Raw genomic sequence first — 20,074 nt, 5'->3', positions numbered from 1 at the left:
TTATATATCTTGGTTAAGTTTTGGTAATTCATATGTATCTAGAAATCTATCCATTTCTTCCAGATTATCTAATTTATTGGAGTACAGGTTCTCAAAGTGATTAATCATGATCTTCTGGATTTTAGCAATGTCCATTGTGATTTCAGCTTTTTCATTTCTAATTATATGAATCTGTTCTTTTTTCTTTACTTTTTTTTAAAAAGAGTTTGTTAAGTTTATTCTTTCAAAGAACCAGTTACTTGATTCTTTGTAGTTAAGTCTCAATATCATTAATTTCTACTCTGATCTTTGCAACTTTCTTATAGTAGCTTTGGATTTTGATTATGCTTGTCATTCTTGTCACTCTCTGTTTTCCACTTCCCTCTTAACACTGCTTTCATTGTCTCTCATAAGCACTACTAGTATGTTATACTAGCATTACTATTTGATTCTAGAAATAATCTAATTTCTTTCTTGATTTCTCCTGTAACCATTAACTATTCAAGAGTATATTGGTTAATTTCCATAATTTCCAAGCATTTGTATAATTTCTGTGATTTCTTTTGCCATTGATTTCTATTTTCCTTGTACTATACAATCTGATGGTGTGCATGGTATAACTTTGGCTCTTCTGCATTTATGTATACTTTATGGCATAGTATGTGTTCTGCTTTGGAGAAGGTCTATGTGCTGCTTAGAAGAATATGTACACTGTTGTTACTAGGTAGATCACTAGATATCTGTTAAGTACGTTTATTTGCAGGTTTGGTTCACCTCTGATGTTACTTTGATAGTGACTTATTTGTGACAGTGTGAAACTGAGATACTCCACTATATTTGTGATGATGTTTATATGATCTTTTATGTTCAGTAGTGTTTTTTTTATGAAGTTGAATATATCACTATTTGGCTCCTAGGTGTTTATAATCGTTATCTCTTCCTGTTGAATTGATCCTTTAATCAATGTGCAATGACTTCTTTGCCTCTTCTAATCAGTTTTGGCTCAAAGTCTACTTTATATGAAATTAAGTTAGCTATTTCTACTTGTTTTTAGGCTTTTGTTGTATGGAATATTGTTTTCTGTTCTTTGATATTTTTTTGTCTGTGAATTTCATTTTGGAGTAAATGTGTTTCTTGTGTACAACATATTGTTGGATTTTATTTTTTGATCTGTTCTGCCAATCTGTGTCCTTTAATTGGGAAATTGAAGCCATTTACACTTAGAGGTATTACCAAAAGGTACTGAGGTACTGAATTATTCCTGTCGTTACTTTATTTTCTTATGGCTGACACCCACCCACCCCACTCCTGGTCCTTCTTAATTTCCTCATCTTTACTGGTATTTCATTCTGTTACACCTTTTAGTATTGTTAGCTTCATTGTCTCTCTCTAAGATATCCTTGAGCATTTTTTGGAGTGCTGGTTTGATGGTAATGAATTTCTTAATATATTCTTTGTCATAAAAGTACCGTATTTCTTCATCAATTATGAAAGATAAGTTTTGTAGAACAATCTGGTTTAGAAATTGTGTTTTGGAGGATTGTTTTGTTTTTAGGGCTGGAAGGACTTTACTTTTTACACTCCTAGCCTTTAAAGTTTGCGTTGAAAATCTGCTGTAATTGCAATAAGTTTGCCTTTGAAAGTGATTCTTTGGTTTTTTTCCAACAGCTTTTAAGATTCTGTCTTTGTGTTGGACTTCTGGGATTTTGATTATGGTATGTTGTCAAAAAGTTCTTTTTTGATCTATTTGGGTTTCTGCATTCTCTTTTTCTTAAATTTATTTTTAATTTTTATTTTTCTTCAGACAGAGTCTTACTATGCAGTTTAGGCTAGTATCAAGTTCACTTTGTAGCCCAGGCTGGTCTCAAACTTCCAATGATCCTCCTGCCTCAGCCGTCTGATACTGGGATTGCAGGTGTGCACCACCATACCCTTCTAATGTCTCCTTTTTCTGTGTTTTTCTTTCTCCATATTTGAGAAGTTTTCTGCTATTATTTCTGGAAACAGGTTTTTTTAATGCCATTTGTGCTATCTTCTGATTTTTCACTAATTTTAGTTACCTTACATTAGTCTTTTTTGCATCACTTAGCAGCTGCTAGATCCATTTTTCAGGTTCTCTGGTTATTTTAAAGCTGTCTCTAAGTAACTGGTCATCAACATCCTCCCTATTTTCTAATTCTGATACTCTGTCTTCATTTTGATTGCTCCTGCTGACCATACTTTCAACAGAATATTTAATGTCCTGGATTTGTGTTTAGTTGTTTCAAGGCCCCAAATTCTTTACTAAACTGATTGTTCATATTTTATATCCTTTTCCTTACTTTATCTACTTTTTTACTAGAGTCTTCTGTAAACTTGCTGTTTAGTTATATCTTTTTCTTTTTTTTTAGTTTGCCAGTCATGTTACTGATCTTTTTAAATATCTTTTATCATTTCAGTTAATAAAGCTATATGGCTTTTTGATTTCATTCTCCTCAGTGCCCCAAGGAGAGTCGAGAATTTCTGGAGGCATTTTGTTGCCCTGTTTCCAGATATTTCTGTTATTGTCATGGATGGTGTGTGTGTGTGTGTGTGTGTGTGTGTGTGTGTGTGTGTGTGTGTGGTGCTCTTTGTTGCCAGTACGGAGATACTTTTCTATGATGCATTCTGGATGTTACCACCTATAGGCCTCTGCCTCTGTCTCTAACTTTGACCACTTCCATTAGTTTGGACAGGGAGGATGCAGTGTAATTGGCCAGGTACCCATTTCACCAGGAGTGGGCCACACATACATCTCACTCCCAAGTGGCTTGTACCATTGGTAACACAAGTGTATAGTCATGCATGGGACAGTTGTACATGTATCATAGGCAGTTCAAGCCAGCAAGAATGTATTAATGACACAAAGGCAATCCAGATATTGGCATATGAGAAAAAAATCTATTGATAGCAACAACTGTATGCCATTCTGGCAGTGGCAACTAAACTAGCAACAGTAACACAGAGACAAACTGAACATTGGTTCTTAACGTAATAAGAACCAATTATGTACTACCCAATCATAGAAAGGAGATATGTAATTATTGTATAAACACTAAGATACACTAAATATTGACATACAATAAATATCTAAATAACATCTAAATGCAACAATTATACCAACACTAATAATAGTAATAGAATGAATGAAATATCTAAAGATTAATGAAACTTAACAGTTATACTGATTAAGATAAAGTGCAAAACTGGAAAATAAAAGTAGAAACTTAAAAATTAAGCAATAGAAAATGATGGGGAGGAGAGAAAAATGAGATAAAGGATTCTATTAAGGAGTAAGAGGAAATTAATAGAATTAGATAAAGCTAACAGAGAAGAAAAAGGAGAAACAAAAAATAAGAATAAAAAAATTTAAAAAGGAAAATAAAAGAAGAAAAACAGATAACAGTAAATGATCCCAAGCCCCAAAAAAGTGATGGAGAAGGAAATAATAATGAAATAATACCATAAAAACAAAAATTTCCTCTATATATTTGAATGAGTGTTTTTCTAGCATATACAATTTTGAAATCCGACTGGTCACTGTTTCTCCTCCTAGATTTGCCATTTGTAGATTTGTGAGGTACCCCCACTCCAGAGCCCCTCTATCCATTCACTCTAGTCGGTGGCAGCTATCCAGTCCAAAGTGTGTCCTTGCCCATGTTGGTAGTTGGGGAAAGCAATTAGACCTCTAATCTGTCCTAGATGAACACAAGGCCACTATATAATGCTAGCACTTTCAGTTCCAGCCACCTCTGAAAGCCACATGTGTGAGACCTGGCTCACCACGGAGTATGGGGTCCTGTGCCCTTCCCAGTCTGAGCTTAAATTTCTCAGGGGGTTTATGTCTAACCTGGACCCTGCCCATAATTATTTCCCATGGCTGTCTCACCCAATCACCTATGCAAGGGTGGCACTGGGAATCCTGAAATGCAGTTGTTCGTAGTTGTTCGTAATTTTTCGGTGGCTCAGTGTAAATAATCCCTTCCTGAAATGTCACCTGATGAAACACTGGCAATATGGCTGGTGTTGTGTGCTGGATTCCGTCTCCAACTGTAGTCTGAATTGTTAGAGTCACTTTCAGCATAAAATCTCATGCTGTACAGCTTGTAATATCTGTGGCCTTTTCTTGGACATAGCACTGTTGCTGGCCCTGTCTACTGTTTCTCTCTGGAACTTCAAACCCTTGGGGCTTAGCTTCCTTGCATCTTCAGGAGACTGATTCCCTTCCCCAGGAACTGTAATAAGCTTCCAGACTATTTCTTACTTTTCTCTACATTGTGGTCTATTTCTCTACCTTCTTTATATTTTCTAATTTTCCTGTCAGTTCCTTTTCAATTCTCAGAGATCTACTTCTTTTTTTATCTTTATCAAGTTATTGTTTTCCAGGGGTCTGGATTCCTGGTCCTGGAGAGGGTATATTTTACAATTGATCACTACTTTGCCATTTGTATCTCTCATTCAGTTTTGGAAATACGATTCTTTTTTTTTTTTTTTTTTTTTTTTTTTTTTTTTTTTTTTTTTTTTTTTTTTTTTTTTGGTACTGTGAATCGAATTCATGACCTCACATATGCCATTGAGCTATATCCCCCACCCAGAAATAGTCTTTTAACATGAAATTATCTAGGTTTTAATCAGAATCATTCTTTATACCAAGACCCAAGAGGATATCAAATAGAATGAATACCACCAGTAACAAAAACATATCTTCCAGTGTACTGATTCTTTTCCTATAACCCAATCCCTACCTTTGCTCTGCTGATTGGCCTCAGCTATTGAGCTTTTTATTGCAATTATAGTTGCAGGTCTAAAATGTCCATTTGGTTGTTCCACACATTTTCTATTTCTTTGTTTCAGCTATATTCCTAATTGCATTCAAATATTTGTTATTCTAGTATAAAATAGTAGAAATTTACCTGAATATCAAAAAGAAAATAGACCTACAAACAATGAACAGATCATCAGGGACCTTTGGAGCTGTAACAAAAGATTTTAACATTTCACTTCTCTGAATCCCAGAAGATGGTAAAGAGGCTGTGTCTGAAAAAGTACTTAAATAATGGTTGCAAACTTACCATCTTTGGCAAGAGACATAGAGACAGATTCTGTGTTTCAAATTTATACATGATGGAAATATTTAGGACAATTAAAATGTTACAAATGGGAAGGTAAAGGAACATACAGTAAAGTAGGGTTATTTTACCTAAACAGGTATATACTTACAAAATGTGATAAGTTATCTATATGTAATATAATATCTAAATGTATGGCTGGGTATGGTGGCACATGCCTGTAACCCAACACTTGGGAGGCAGGACGATTGCCCTAAGTGTGAGGCCAGCCTGAATTACACAGTAAGACCCTGTCTCAAAAATTTTTTAAAAAATTTTTTTAAAGTGGTAGGTAAATAAAATAAAACTTTAGGAAAAGGTTCAGGCAACTCATAGGAATCAGGGAAAGTAAAACAAGAAAAATGAAAAACAAAAAAAATAGATTTCAAAAAATTAGCAGGTTTAAAGCACAATAATTGTATGAAATGTAAATAATCTAAATATAGAAATTAAAAAACACATTGCTAAGTTACTAGGTTAAAAAACATAGCTCACTTCTATATTATCTAAAAGAAATTCACTTCAAATATAACTTTACAGTCTGGCAAAAAGGAAAAGAAAATAATAAGGTAAAGGTAGACTGACTACATTGATGTTAGATAAGGTAGCTTGCAGAGCAAAGAAAATAAAGAAACAAAAGGGAACATTTTGTAATTATAAAGAGCAAATCCACCAAAAAGACATAGCAATCCTAAATGTATGTATAGCAGAGCTGTAAGAGATGTGATGCAAAAGCAGATAGAATGATTACAAATAGAAACAATTGTACTTGGAGATTTCACCCCTGGCAGTTGAGAACTAGACAGAAAATCATCATCAAATGTATGAAAGAATTCAATAGCACCAGAAATCAAACAGGGTCTACTCTACATTTCTAGAGCACTTCATCCAGCAACAGCAGGATTTACTTTCTTTTCAAGTGCCCACAGGACATACATACACCAAGATAGAAGATATCCCTAGGCTATAAAACAAATTTACAAGCATTGAAATTAATAGTGTTTTCCAACTACAATGGGGTCAAACCTGAAATCATTTTTTTAAAAGTTAACAGGAAAATAACTTGGAAAAGTTACTTTTATGTGATTTCATTTATTTCATATTATTAAAATGGCAATTATGGAACAGACGAGTGATTGCCAAGGTCTAAAGATGGAAAGAAAGTGGAGGTGGCTCACATAATAGGCAGTATGGGGGATCCTTTAGTTTATGTCTTTTTATCAATCTTGACTGTGATAGAGTTTTGCATTGTGGGACTCTGTATAAGAAAATATAGGGTTATTCCTATTATTACTTTATACCTTCCCACGAATCTACAGTTATCTTCAGACATTTAAATTCCAAAACAGATCGCCAAATGTTACAAAAGTACAGTGAAGGAACACTAAATTGACTCTGTCTTTATATGATCAGAAAATTAAAACAGAATTAACTTGAAAAAGTAACTTTCTCACTAAAAGTCTATACCAAGCTGCCATTTTTCACCTATCATGTAAGCAGAGATCATAAAATGTGATAGTATACTACATTTGAGAGGATTTGAAGGAAACAACCACTCATATTGTTTGTATTATCGAGGGAGGGCAATTTGGTAGTATGTTTTTTAATTAGAAATGCACCTGCCCTTTGTCCACAGACCTATTTTCACAAATAGAACATGATATATACGCTCAGTGTTATTCACCGCAGTACTGACCAATAGCAAAAGATTGGAAGCAACCTAAATATCCTTCAAGCAGGGAACTAGTTATATTAATGTGTATCAATAAAATGAACTGTGAAACTATGAAAACCAGAACGTGAGGAAGCTTTTCATATTAAGGGTCTGCAGAATATTTTAAGTATAAAAAGCCAGGTACAGAGCATTGTATGCCCACGCTTTGTGTGCACACCTATGTGTGTGTACACATGAATTTATTTGTTTATGCAGACACTATTAATTGTTTTCTGGGATGGAAACTGAGTAATACAGATGAAAAATTTAGGGAAGACTTTTTACTGTGTCTTTTTTGTACTTTCAAATGTTTAATAATATATTGCTGAGTCAAAAATAAATTTTAAAAACTAGGAATCTAAGCAGTCTTGTAGGAATGGCATACAAACAAATGTCATTTATATTTTCTGCCATTAGCCACTAGTATTGATATTTAAGATGTACTCAGTTCAGATAATACTGAGATTTGGCTTTGTAATTCTTCATTTTATCAGATATTCAGAATTTTGTTTTTCATGGTACTGAGGATTGAACATAGGGCACAGGGCCTTTATATTGAATTACATTTCAACCTTTGTTTTGTTTGTTTTTTCTTTTTAAATAAGGTCTTGGTAAGTTACTAAGTTGCCAAGGCTAGGCTCAAATCTTTGGTCCTGCTGTCTCATCCTTCCAGAATGTTATCATGAATTATCAGACCAGATCAAATTTGTTATTTTAAACTGTGTACATAAGTGCAAAGATGAATGATTTTTTATTTCTCTTTCTTCTTTCCTATGTATAGCCAGTTTTATCCAGTAAAGTTTGCTGGCTTTTATGCATTGCACAAGCTCAGGGATATCAGCAAGTGCAGTGACTTTGGTATTAATGTGTATTTTAGCACTTTAAAACAAATATTTGCATAGATTTAATTTGTAGTTTTAAGAATATAATTAATTATAAATTTTGCAGTTTTATAATTTTATGCTGAGCTATTATGGATACTGACAAACTAGGAAGCCAGTTTTATGAGTAAAAATGACAACACCTAAATAATTATTTTGTCAAATTGACATTGCTGTTTTAACTTTTCCCCAAATCATTTCCAAATTTAATTTTTACTCTCTGACCTTGTGCCCTAAACAGCCTTTATAATTTTTCACTAACATTTAGTTGCTTAACAAAAGATGCATAGTGCACAGCAGTGGATTTCTTTCCGAATTAACCCCTTCTAATTAAGGATTCTCAAATTCTTAAGAAAAAATGCTCATATACATAAAGGTTTGGCTCTAAAACTGTTGTCCTTCAGTATCCAAGGAGGATTCGTTCTAAGACCCCCTTTATAACCAAAATCCCTATGCTCAAATGCCCTGCAGAAAGTGAAATAGTGCTTGCTTAATACTCCTTCTGTTGTATACTGTACATCATGTCTAGATCATTTATAATACTTAGTAAAATGTAAGTGTATACAAATGGTTGTTGTATTGTTTAGAGAATATTGACAAAAGAAAAAATCTGTGTATGTTCAGTGCCAGGGCAACTTTTTCTGAATATTTTCGATACATACTGGGTTGAGTCCATGGATGTGGCATGTGCATATAAAGTATGACTGCAATTCTAGATGTAGTATTTATTGATTATGTGCAAAAGACTTTGTGTTAGTATTGAGTCTTTCTCAATAATGTATTTTTGTTGTGTCAGTTGATTTTTATGTGGCTCTTTACTTTTAGGTAAATCTTACAAATCATTGTGGCTTTATGGGAGGATTACAAAAAAACAAAAGCACTGGATTGACCACTCCATATTTTGCTACCTCTACAGTAGAAGTAATATTTCATGTATCAACAAGAATGCCTTCTGATTCTGATGACTCTTTAACAAAAAAAGTAAGTAGAAGAAAAAAATGCTTCAGATTTAAAATCTTAGTAATTAAGAAAATTAATAAAACTAAATATTTCAGAAATCTAGTTGACCAAATACTATTTCTGAATGTAATACTTCTTTCTTAACTTAGTGCTGTCTTTAGAACAGGATTATCAACCAGTTGTGAGAGTGCACACCTGTATGCTCAACACTCTGGAGGCTGAGGCAAGAGGGTTCCTGTGAGTTCAAGGCAAGCCTGGGCTCTATAGTGATTCAAGACCAGCCTGGACTATATAACAAGACCCTATCCCCCCCAAAAAAGGAAAAAAAAACCAAGATTATTATATAATAAACTATATTTTCCTTAAAAATCAATGATGTGATTGAAGATTATAGTCCCCCATAAATTTTATAGTGGATATTTGAAGATTACAACATGATGTTATAGGATACATATAGATAACAAATGACTGTTATAGAGGAGGAAATCAACGTATCCATCGTCTCATTTACAACAAAAAAGTAGCTTATTTACAACAAAAAAGTAGCTAAAATCTTACCTTTAAATAACTCAAATAATATACAATTTTATTGAACGACAGTTCTCTTGTTACTAGGTCTCTAGATTTGTTTATCCCACATATCTGCTTTTTTGTATCATTTTATATATATGGCCCCATTTCCTCCTCCTACCCACTTTAGACATTGTGTTATTGTTTCTCTGTATATAAGTATATGTTTATTCCACATATTAATAAGATCGTAAGTGTTGTTTGGAATGTATGGCTTCTTTCATTTAGCGTAATATCTTCAATATTTATCCACACTGTGACAATGGCAGAATTTCCTTTAAAGGAAGAGTAATAGTCCATTTTACCCGAACACATGCCCCATTCTCTTTATTTGTTTATCCATGGGTGGGCACTGAGATATTTCCCATATCTTGGGTTTTATAAGTAGTGCTGCAGTGAACATGTGAGTATGGATATCTTCATAAGGTACTGATTTTATTTCTTTTAGCTATATACCAGAAGAGGGATTCTCCATCCTGTGGCAATTCTGTTCCTAATTTCTTTAGGAACTTCCATACTGTTTGTCATAATAGCTGTCCCAGTCTGCATTCCCATCAGCAATATACAAGGATTCCTTCTTTTCATGATTTATTTCTTGTGTAGTATAGGCTTTCAAAAATCTTAATGAATCTGCTTTGATTTTTCTATATCTTAAGTAGTGTGAAAAGTAGTTGACCATACATGTTTGTATTTATTCCTGGACATTCTACTTGATTCCTTTGGTCTGTTTCTATTTTTATGCCACTGCTATCCTGTTCTGATGATTATATATATATATATATTTTTTTTTTTTATTTAGCAATATTTTCTCCTATTTTGTCAGTTGTCATTTCACTCAGTTGAAAATATCCTAGGTATCCTTATGGATACCTAGTTTTCCCATTAAGATTTGTTGAAAAGCCTTTCTGTTCTATTCCATTGATGTAAATGTCTGTCCTTATGCAGTCCCACACTGTTTGACTATGGTAGCATTGCCATATACTTTGAAATCAGAAAGTATGAATCTTCTAGCTTGTTTTTTGAGATCATTTGACCTTCTTTCAAAATCTCTTGAAATTCTGTATAATATTTTGTGATGGATTTTCTATTTCTGCAAAAATCACTTTTCAGATTTTGAAGATTACATTGAATCTTGGATCACTTAGGCAGTACTATTATGTCTTCCAATTCATGAACTCAGGATATCTTAACAATTATTTATGTTAACTTAAACTTTTAAATTTGCCAGGGGAAAAACTACTAGTATCTTCTCCAATTATTTAGTAAAGAAAACGTGGGTAGTTGTATGGCATAATATTTCATACATTTAAGAGACCAGAAATATTCTAACTTTTACCACTTAACAGTTTACACCGAGCTTCACTTGGGCAGCACATTTATGTACTGTCTCAAGCATTGGTCAGGCAGGTATTAGTTCAAGCAGTCTGTTTTTTTATTGAACAAATTTGATAAAATTGTTTTTTTTTATATTTCCTGTTATAAAAATTAACAAAAAATTGCAATTTTTGGTCATCCTGTATTTAAATAATTGGACTGGTAAATGGTTAAAAATATAAGCATATTTTTAAATTTCTAAAACAATTATAATGTAAACATGTATTACTCTAGTTGTTAAACTAATAAACTTTATTGCTAAAGAAAATTACCAAAGCCGAATAAGATTTTTTACTTAACAAAGCAATTTAAAGGATTTGTTTTAAACAAATCCTTTAATCCAACCCCCCAAAATACATATTTACATAACTAGTCTAAATCTTCTTTTGGGGGTTTTTTGTTTTGTTTTGTTTTGATCTTTTTGAGACAGGGTTTCACTATGCAGCTCAGGCTGGCCTTGAGCTCACTTTGTAGTCCAGTCTGGTCTCGAATTTACAACAATCCTACCTCAGCCTCCTAAGTGCTGGGATTACAGGTGTGTCCTACCATACCCAGCTCTAAATCTTCTTTTCAGAGAAATAAAAATGTATAAATATTGATTTCTCTATATACTGATTTTCCCTATTCTCTATTACTTTTGTTCTTAATCTGCTTCTCAGATAATTAGTAAGATTTTCTTCAAGAATGGGCTTATGTTTCACTACTACAGCATCACTTTCTCCTTAATAAGTTAAATGTTTAAACTTAATCATAGATGCCAATTGTCTTATACCAGTTCTTAATAAAAAATCACTTTCTGTATTGGTATTTTTTCTCCTTTGAATTTAATAAATTCCACATTATTAGTAATAAGTTGAAGCCTAGAACATGTTTCCTATTACAAATGAACAATTGGATATCATTAAGTTGTCCCCTTTTTCCTTTGTACATATATCTTCAGGTGTGTTAATCCATTCAGTAGACACATTAATGAGCACTAGTTGAAGTGTAATATTGGAGGAAGTAAGGCTTGTTGACCTCAGCTTGGACTTTAATACCTCTAATTAAATTAGATAGTCGACAGTCAGTATAAAGAAATAGCTATGCCTCTGGCAAGCTAGAATTATTTATGACTCTGGTTTTTTGTTTTAAACTTGGTAGAAGAAAATCATTTATATCCATTTTGTAGAAACTAATTTTAGTTCTGAGTTTTTACTTAGAATATTATGTGATATTTTTGTAAATTATTTTTTAAATATTTTATTTTCTTAGTAAATGTCATTTGACTTACTTAGGTGTAACATTTTTATTTCTTATGAACAGGTTTTCAGTAGCAGCATTATGTTTACAACATAGACTGTACCTTTTGAACAAATTAACCATTCAATCTAGTACTCTGTCTTAGAAATATCTGCCATATCAAAAACCTTGATATAACCCCAGTCCAAGCCATCTGTTCTGTAAATTATCTCTACCCAAGGAAGATTGATGGAAAATGGTTAAAAATAATTTCCACTTAACTGAGCGTATTCACCCCTAAAAATCAAAAGTGCTGCAAGCATTGGTATAAAGTGTTCACAGGAGCCTCTCTCATTTCCTCTGTCTCCTTGTTCTAGCCACTTGCTGATACTCTGCTTCTAAGGTACCTGAATCATTCTTTTAGAAGTTTGATGAAGATCAAGTTGAGATAATTGCAACATACTTAGTTGGACTCTCTAGTCTGTCTTTCATTTCCTGCACCCCCAAAAGAGGAGAAGCACTTTATTTAAGTCGTTTTCCTCTGCAGTACTATTAGTGTAATGTACAGCATTTGATTTTCTGTCTTGAAATTTGGTCATGGTAGTAAAATAAATGAAACATAGGCCTGTTTTCTCTAATCTTAATTTTTAATATTTTTAAATTTTATATGAAAATAAAATTTAGAGATCTTTCCTGAAGAACTATATGCTAAATATAATCTGGAAAGTGAATTTTAACAAAACAAGTTTAATGAATAACAAAAAGCTTTTTATTAGTAAAAAGTAAGGTTAATATTATAATTAATAAATTCTGTCAAATTAAACTCATGGTCTCATTCCCAAATAAAACCATTATGACCAGAGATACAGCTCAGTGGCACTGCACCTTCCTTGCAACCAAATAAAACAATTAATTCTATTTTTATTCCTTTGATTCTGACCATAACCTCAATTTTTACAAATGTACTGATGAGGAAGAAAAATTAGTCTAGCATAACCAGGAAATGTGATTGGTTGGGTTCAAATGTGTCTTAACACTCTGAAGGATATAATTTGAATAAGGGTAGCAGTAGCTTCTCATTGCATGTAAAATAAAATTCTGTTTCCTCATTAAGGCCTTCAGTGGCCTCCGTTATTTGGCCACCTTCCTACCTATCTCTTTGATCTTGCCTCTTGTCACCTTCTTCTTCATTTATTCTGGCCTCATTGGCTTTCGTTCTAGCCTTCCATCATAACAAGTTCATTCACAGAGGCTATATATACATGTATATATATAGCTTTTGCAAATGCACTGATGAGGAAAAACAGACATCGTCTCTGTTTTCAGATATACATATATATGTATATATATACTGACTGACCATCAGTTTGAGTTTTTTTTTCTCCAGGCTTCCTCATTCTCATTGTTCTGTTGTCAAATTCACGTGACAGTTTCTCAGGAAAGTCTTTGCATACCATTCTAGTTAAGCCCCCTTCTATTCAAGAACACTATTATAGTGCTCTATATTATTTTCCTTCTAGTAGTTGTCACCATGTAAAGTTGTCTTTTTTGTTTATTTTTGTATATGTTTATTGACTCTTCCCACTAGGAATATCAAAGTCATGAGGTAAAGGACCTTGATTTGTTTATTGCTATATCCCCAGCACCTACAGCCAGGCTTACTGCTGTTTAATAAATGTTTCAAATCAAAAGAAATACCTCTAGACATCTTTATTGCTATCAATATGAAATTCTTAAATAAATGCCAGGGCCAGGATTATTGCTCAGCAGCACAGTGTCTGCCTGGCAAGCACGAGGTCATGAGTTCAATTCCTGGTATCAAAAAAAAAAAAAGCCATAATTGCAGATAATGCTATTTTTATTCTGTGCACCATGCAATGATAGAAACAATATTCCATGTATTATTATACTGTCTTTTTAGTGTCCAGCAGCATTTGATGCACAACTACCCTATGCTAAGACAATACTAGATGCTGTGCCCGTGGCTGTCAAGAAGCTTCTCTTAATTGCTGAAAATGAATAAAGATAGCAAATGAGTATATGAAAATATGTGTGACTATAAGAATGTATGTGAAATAATGGGGACTTGGAGCATTGAGAATATTGTTTCAATTTCTGCATGTATACCAGTTGTCCTGAAGTAACTGCCTAACCTAATTAACCTTATTAACTTTTAACTAACTAATTAGCTTTTAGTTCATATGCCATTTAGATCAGTGTTGTTACTTATATTCAGAAAAGCTCATTTAAACATTACTTGTCTTTAATTATTCTATTGTTGTCTGGTGAGTTACTCTGTCTCTACTAGACCCAAAGCTTTGAAAACAGAGACCATGTCTCTTTTTTCCTCATCAAAGCTCTAGAGCAGTGAATAGTGAACCTTTTAGAACTGTGAATCATAACAGCCTGATGTGGCACATGTGCCATAGGTTCGCCCCACTGCTATAGGGTAATACTTATTAGTGAATGAAAAAGAAGTGATTGAAGGAGAGAAAAAGATGGAAGAGAGAAAAATTAAAACTCATGAGTTCAAGTATACAGGGACAACTAATAGGAAATTATTTTTTAAAAAGCATAGTGCATTTTTTTTAATGAAGAGCTTGTTAGAGAGTAGGGAGGAAACCAGTAGAATCAAAGGAGACTTAGATTTTGATCCTGAGTGATTATAATTAGTTGACAGATGTCTATAACAAAAGTGGGAGAAACAGCTGGGTAAGCTGATTTTACAAAAGATAGCATTACATGAATTCTAGTCTCTAACCTTAGGTGAATATTTTATGACACTAAGAAAATCTAGACTTAACTCTAGGGTACCTGTTGATAATCATGGAGAATGAGAACTCTGCCATAAGAAAGGTGTCTTGATTCATTTGGGATGTAATAACAAAAATACGGCAATCTGGATAGCTTATGAACAACAGGAATTTATCACAGTTGTAGAGGCTGGCAAGGTAAAGGCACTGGTAGATTAAATATCTCATGAGGAAATACTTCTTAGTTCACAGAGGACTCTTCCAGTAAGCTCATGTCACAGGCGGCAAGCAAACTTTCTGGGATCCCTTATAAGTAAAGCACTAATTCCTTATAAAAGAGCCTTTATGCATCTAATCACCTCCCAAAGTACCCCCCTTCCTAATACCATCACATTGGGGGTTGGGACTTCAGCATGTGAATTTGGGGGTGGGAGGAAGACAACAAATTAACATACAGACTATAATAATGACAGATACCTGATTTTTACAAAAGGACGTAGAGTAGTCCACATACTGCAGAAATTACCTACATTCATGGGCCCCACATCAGTTCCTGGTAAAATAGCATTATTAAACAAATAGTTGGTAAAATAGCATTATTAAACAGATAGTTGGTGATAATGAAGTAGTGATCACTAAGGAACCACATAAGTTAGTTCACCATAACAAATCACATCAAAGTAATTTAATTTCTTTTAATAGGATTACTAGATCAGAGACAGCCATAGACTATATAAAGCATTAAACTAAGTTATTTGTGTGGACAAGTTGAAGAAATGTGGCCTTAATAGTTTAGTAAGTATGTTCGCAACTGATAATATTCAAGTTATTTAACAAGAGGCATTATATATAGGTGGTTAAATTACGTTTTCTAGAACCATGTGGCCTATATCTGAATCCTGATTCTGGCACTTATGATTGTTTGACCTTAGGCAAGCACCATTGTCCTTTTAAGCTTCAATTCCTCACCTGTAAAAATAGAGTAATATTAATTATACTGAGCTTGTAGCATTGTTGCAAAAATTAAATGAATTATCACAAAGCATTTAGGATAGGAAGAACTTAATAAATTATAAGCACAAAATAAATAAACTTTTTTTAAACCAAGAGGAAAATCTCTAATGAGCTGGATCCAGATCTGTCCCATTTGACATTTTTAGCCAAAGCCTAAATGAAGACAGAAAAATTTAATTTAAAGATAATGTAAACCTGGTAAAGATAGAGCCAGCATATTGAATAGTAGAATCAGGCTAATAGCAGACCTTGACAAGCTTAATGATAATCTGAACTTTTTAAGGCAAAATTAATAAGAATACATATAAAACCCAGTATTCTTGCAGTCAATTGTATCTGCCTAAAAGAACTTAATAAGAAAAAAGACTCGGGGTTTTGAATTGAGTTGAGGTCTACTCATTGATAAGTGATCAATGTATAAAGATGCAGAAAATAATGTAGGGGTCAGAATGACAAAGAAAGAAAAAGTGCTTAATATGGGTTTGCTATCAATACCATATTCTATTCTAGATACTTAAACTTAACAGAAACATTGATAAACTGAGGCAAGAATCCAGGAAAATGAGTATGTTTATAAACTATAAGAAGAGGAACTAAAAACACTTATAATCTAGAAAACTAGAGACATTAAACCAATCTTCAGATATCTAAAAATATTTAGAATACAAATTAGATTTATTTGGTAAGATTTAATTCATAAGAGCTAACTTCAGGAAGGCAGGTTTTATCTTAGTATAAAGAATATTCTAATGATTATAGCTCCTTAAAAGTGAAATAGACTAATTTGTGAATTATTAAACTCCCTAACCTTAAAAGTATTTGAGCAGAGGTAGGATATTTCTCAGGAATACTGCAGCGAAGAGTTCTATATTGAATGGAAAATTGTACCTTAAGAAGATCTCATCTATTCTGTCATGTAGTAAGAGTTTCTGTTATACACAAGTTGAACTTCATTTTGCTGCTTTATCTTCAAAAAATTAATAATCTCTAGCCTATGTTATATACCTTAAATTCCAAAGTACCTTCAATAATAGTTGAGATGAATTTGAAAGAGTCATTTTGTTGTCAATCATTTTAACAGACCTATCTTCTATATAGAAGTCTTACACTCTATTTCATAAATGGATTGCTACCTGGATCCAGAAACATATAGATAGAAGCTCTTTTGAGAATTTCAGAAAGTAGGAAAGCCTGTTGAGTATATACATAGTCTTATGAGTGCATAAGCTATCAGGAACAAATAAACATAAAATAGTATAGGAGGTACTTATGCTGCATATGCATACTGTTAAAGTTTTAATTAACTATTCATCATTAATACTTCATTCCTTCAGTAGTCTTTGCAAAATTTCCAGTATACAAGCAGTGATTGACGATTTCTCAATTTGTATTACACAGATTTTAAAGATATAAAAATACTAAAACATACCTTATGATAATTTAACATGCCTAATAAGATAATTATTTTTCTAACATTTGAATAAATTATAAGGTATTTTCATGGAATTTTTCCCTTAAAATATTTGAACATGTTTAGAATGACTTTTATGTGCAGGGTTCTATGCCAAAAATCTTCATTGTAACATCCTGAAAAAAATGTGTATTCTTTTCCATTAAACTTCTGTGATAGACTTTTAATACTATGTGGAAGATATTTAAAGACAAGCTTTGGTTATAAGATAAAAGTGCAGTTTTTGTTTTCTCTTGTTTCTTTAGATAAGTGGGCACTAGAAATTATAGATAGTTTTGGCAAGAGTTCAAGGGTTAATGTAGCAGATAAATAAAAGGAATTTTCTGTAAATTGAGACCTGCATTATTTCAGTTGTCTTGTCTTTGCTAACCTAACTCATTTAATTTTAAAAAGTAAATACTTAAATTCTTCCTGACAGTGTGCTCAGCTTTTACTATCGTTTATTACTTCAATTATACTTGATATCACTTAGAACAATCTGCCATTTGGAAATCTCAGTATAGCCTGGAGCTTAGTATTAGATCTGGCTGCTATTGTAACATGTACAGCATATGACATTAATGTATCAAAATTAGATTGGATCATCCCTCCTGGTTAAATTTATTTCACATTTCTTTTGTATTCAGTTAACATAAACCTATTAGGGAAGCTGACACATGGGGATGGCTGTATAGGAAGGATATTTTTAAAGTATTTTGATTAAAAAATGAAATTATAGAGCCATGGCTTTTCTGAGTTGTGTAATCTTTTTTTTTTCTTTTTAAAAATGACAAAAGTCTGATTCCTGTATTTCTGTCATTCCAGTTTTGCTCTACACAGATGTAAGAAGTACTCCAGAATAACAGAAGAGAGCTTTTCACTACTTTGTCTTAACCCTTTATTTAAGTCACACTTCTAAGTTATTTGCCTACCCTACACCTTTAATCTAAAATAAACTCCACATTTTAAAAACAGAAATTGCCTACATAGTAGCTCATAGCTTAGCTATTGATACTTATCCCACTTTTGTCTTTCTAATTTTCTCATCTACAATGTGTCCAATTATGTGATAGTAATGAAGGAGCCTATGTAAGATGTGTATGATAGGCAGACTCACTTGTTGGCCATGGCAGAATCAATATATATTAGATAAATGAAATTTCATAATATAAATTATAGTAGTATTCTCAAGAAGAAAACTCAACAATAGGACATCAACTTTACTTTTTAAATAAAATACCACAATTCCAACTTTTAGGTTCTTTACTTCCTTATAGTTTTAATTAATATAATATTAATTCTGAGATTGCCAGAAACACTTTTGAAAGTACCACAAATATCTAAATGACATTTTCGGGGTCTCATAAATATCAAGACATCTATGTGGAGGAATTTTTAAGTTCAAATTTTTAAGTTCAATAGGCAAAGAAATCCTGGAAATTAATTTGGTAAGCCAAACACAATCAATTTTCTCTTATGCAGTAAATTGATTGTCCAATTTATGAATTATTTTTTTTACTTCCCTTCCTATTGTCTCCTTTAAGCCACTTCACTGCTCTTTAACACTGAAGAGAGTGATCAGAAAAAACAATCTCAAATTAATCATGATTTTGTTTTGTTTTTGAGACAGGGTCTCATTGTGTAGTCCAGGCTGGCCTCAAACTCACGGTGATCCTTCAGCCTCAGCCTCCCAAGGGCTAGGATTATAAACATGTAACAACCAACACACAAGTCTTCAATCACTGTTTTAAATAACCTTTTAAAAGGTTTGGAGTGGAGAACTGGTACAGTTGCTAGTTAAGAACACTGGGCTATATGTTAAATCTTTTTATCGAGGTCTCTGTTTCTCATTGACTGTGAACAATTGAGATTATCTGGTCTTCTGCAGTGTCTCCTAATTAATGCCTTTTGAGTGTGTAACATGTATTATGAAAATGATCAAATGAAATTTTAAAATTCTTTAAATTCTAAAAATCTTTTCTTCTTTTTGTAGTATGTTATCACAAGATTTATAACCATACTCACAGAGCTTTCACAAAGCACTCTAAATTATTTTCTTGATTTTTCCAGTTGAGACATTTAGGAAATGATGAAGTGCACATTGTTTGGTCAGAGCATACTAGAGACTACAGGCGAGGAATTATTCCTACAGAATTTGGTGATGTCCTTATTGTAATATATCCAATGAAAAATCACATGTTCAGTATCCAGATAATGAAAAAACCAGAGGTAAGAATTCCTTCACTTCATTTTAATACAGATTTTGAATTCTATATTAGTTTAGAAATTCTTTACATCTTGTAGAAGAAAAATTGGTTCAAGCATCAAATTATGGTGTGAAAACAGTGGAAAATACAACACAGATTCTAGCAGCTGTGTACATTGTCTTAATCCTGGTTTAGAAGAGCTAGAACAGTGAATGGCAAGAAACTGTTCAAGTGGGAGATGACCAGGGTAATGCCAGAATAAAAATTCCTTTGTACTGGGCTCATAAAAGGACTTGTCTTTTGTTAAAAGAATAATTATGGTTTCCTAAAAGATATGGTAAAAAACAATCCTCTTTAGGAGCATAGTCATATGTCACTTAATAAACAACACTACAAATTAAGGAAAAATTGTCACCTTTCCTACAGTTATGTGTTTCATATATATTCCAGGATTTTAAAAACTATTGCAAAAATTTATTTTCAAAATAGTAAAAGTTTTGTAGTATTTTATTGGGCTCCATTCTTTTAAAAAATTTTTAGCTGAATTCTTTTAGTAGAAGACCTACTTTTTGACAGTTGATCAGAATCTTCACAATTCCTTAAAGTCAGCGCAGTTGTCAATGTGTGAATTTTATCAATGAATAGAATTTTTTTTGTAATATTCATCTAATCCAGAGGTCAACATACTATTGTCCCAGTATCTAATATTATACAAGCTACGAGCTAAGAATGTTTACTTTTTTTTTTTTTTTTTTTTTTGGTCTTTATCCTTTTTTATTGGTACCGGGGATCGAACTCATGACTGCCTGCTTACAAGGCAGGTGCTTA

The 20,074-nt window shown here is 32.6% G+C and overlaps 1 protein-coding gene across 7 annotated transcripts in view; it reads left to right on the top strand.

Annotated features, from left to right (window-relative positions):
- Ralgapa1 (Ral GTPase activating protein catalytic subunit alpha 1) overlaps positions 1-20,074 on the top strand; it is a 240,660-nt gene that overhangs the window by 189,476 nt on the left and 31,110 nt on the right. For all 7 annotated transcript variants that reach the window (XM_063246661.1, XM_013154645.3, XM_013154647.3 and 4 more), the window contains 2 exons: positions 8,526-8,681; positions 19,110-19,268. In XM_063246661.1, the coding sequence (XP_063102731.1) occupies positions 8,526-8,681; positions 19,110-19,268 (315 nt within the window). The remainder of the gene's footprint in view (positions 1-8,525; positions 8,682-19,109; positions 19,269-20,074) is intronic.

Source organism: Cavia porcellus, unplaced genomic scaffold, assembly GCF_034190915.1.
Source record: "Cavia porcellus strain 051 isolate PalLab524CR breed Dunkin Hartley unplaced genomic scaffold, mCavPor4.1 scaffold_1, whole genome shotgun sequence".
Taxonomy (NCBI): domain Eukaryota; kingdom Metazoa; phylum Chordata; class Mammalia; order Rodentia; family Caviidae; genus Cavia; species Cavia porcellus.
This window is presented reverse-complemented; position numbering and strand designations above follow the sequence as displayed.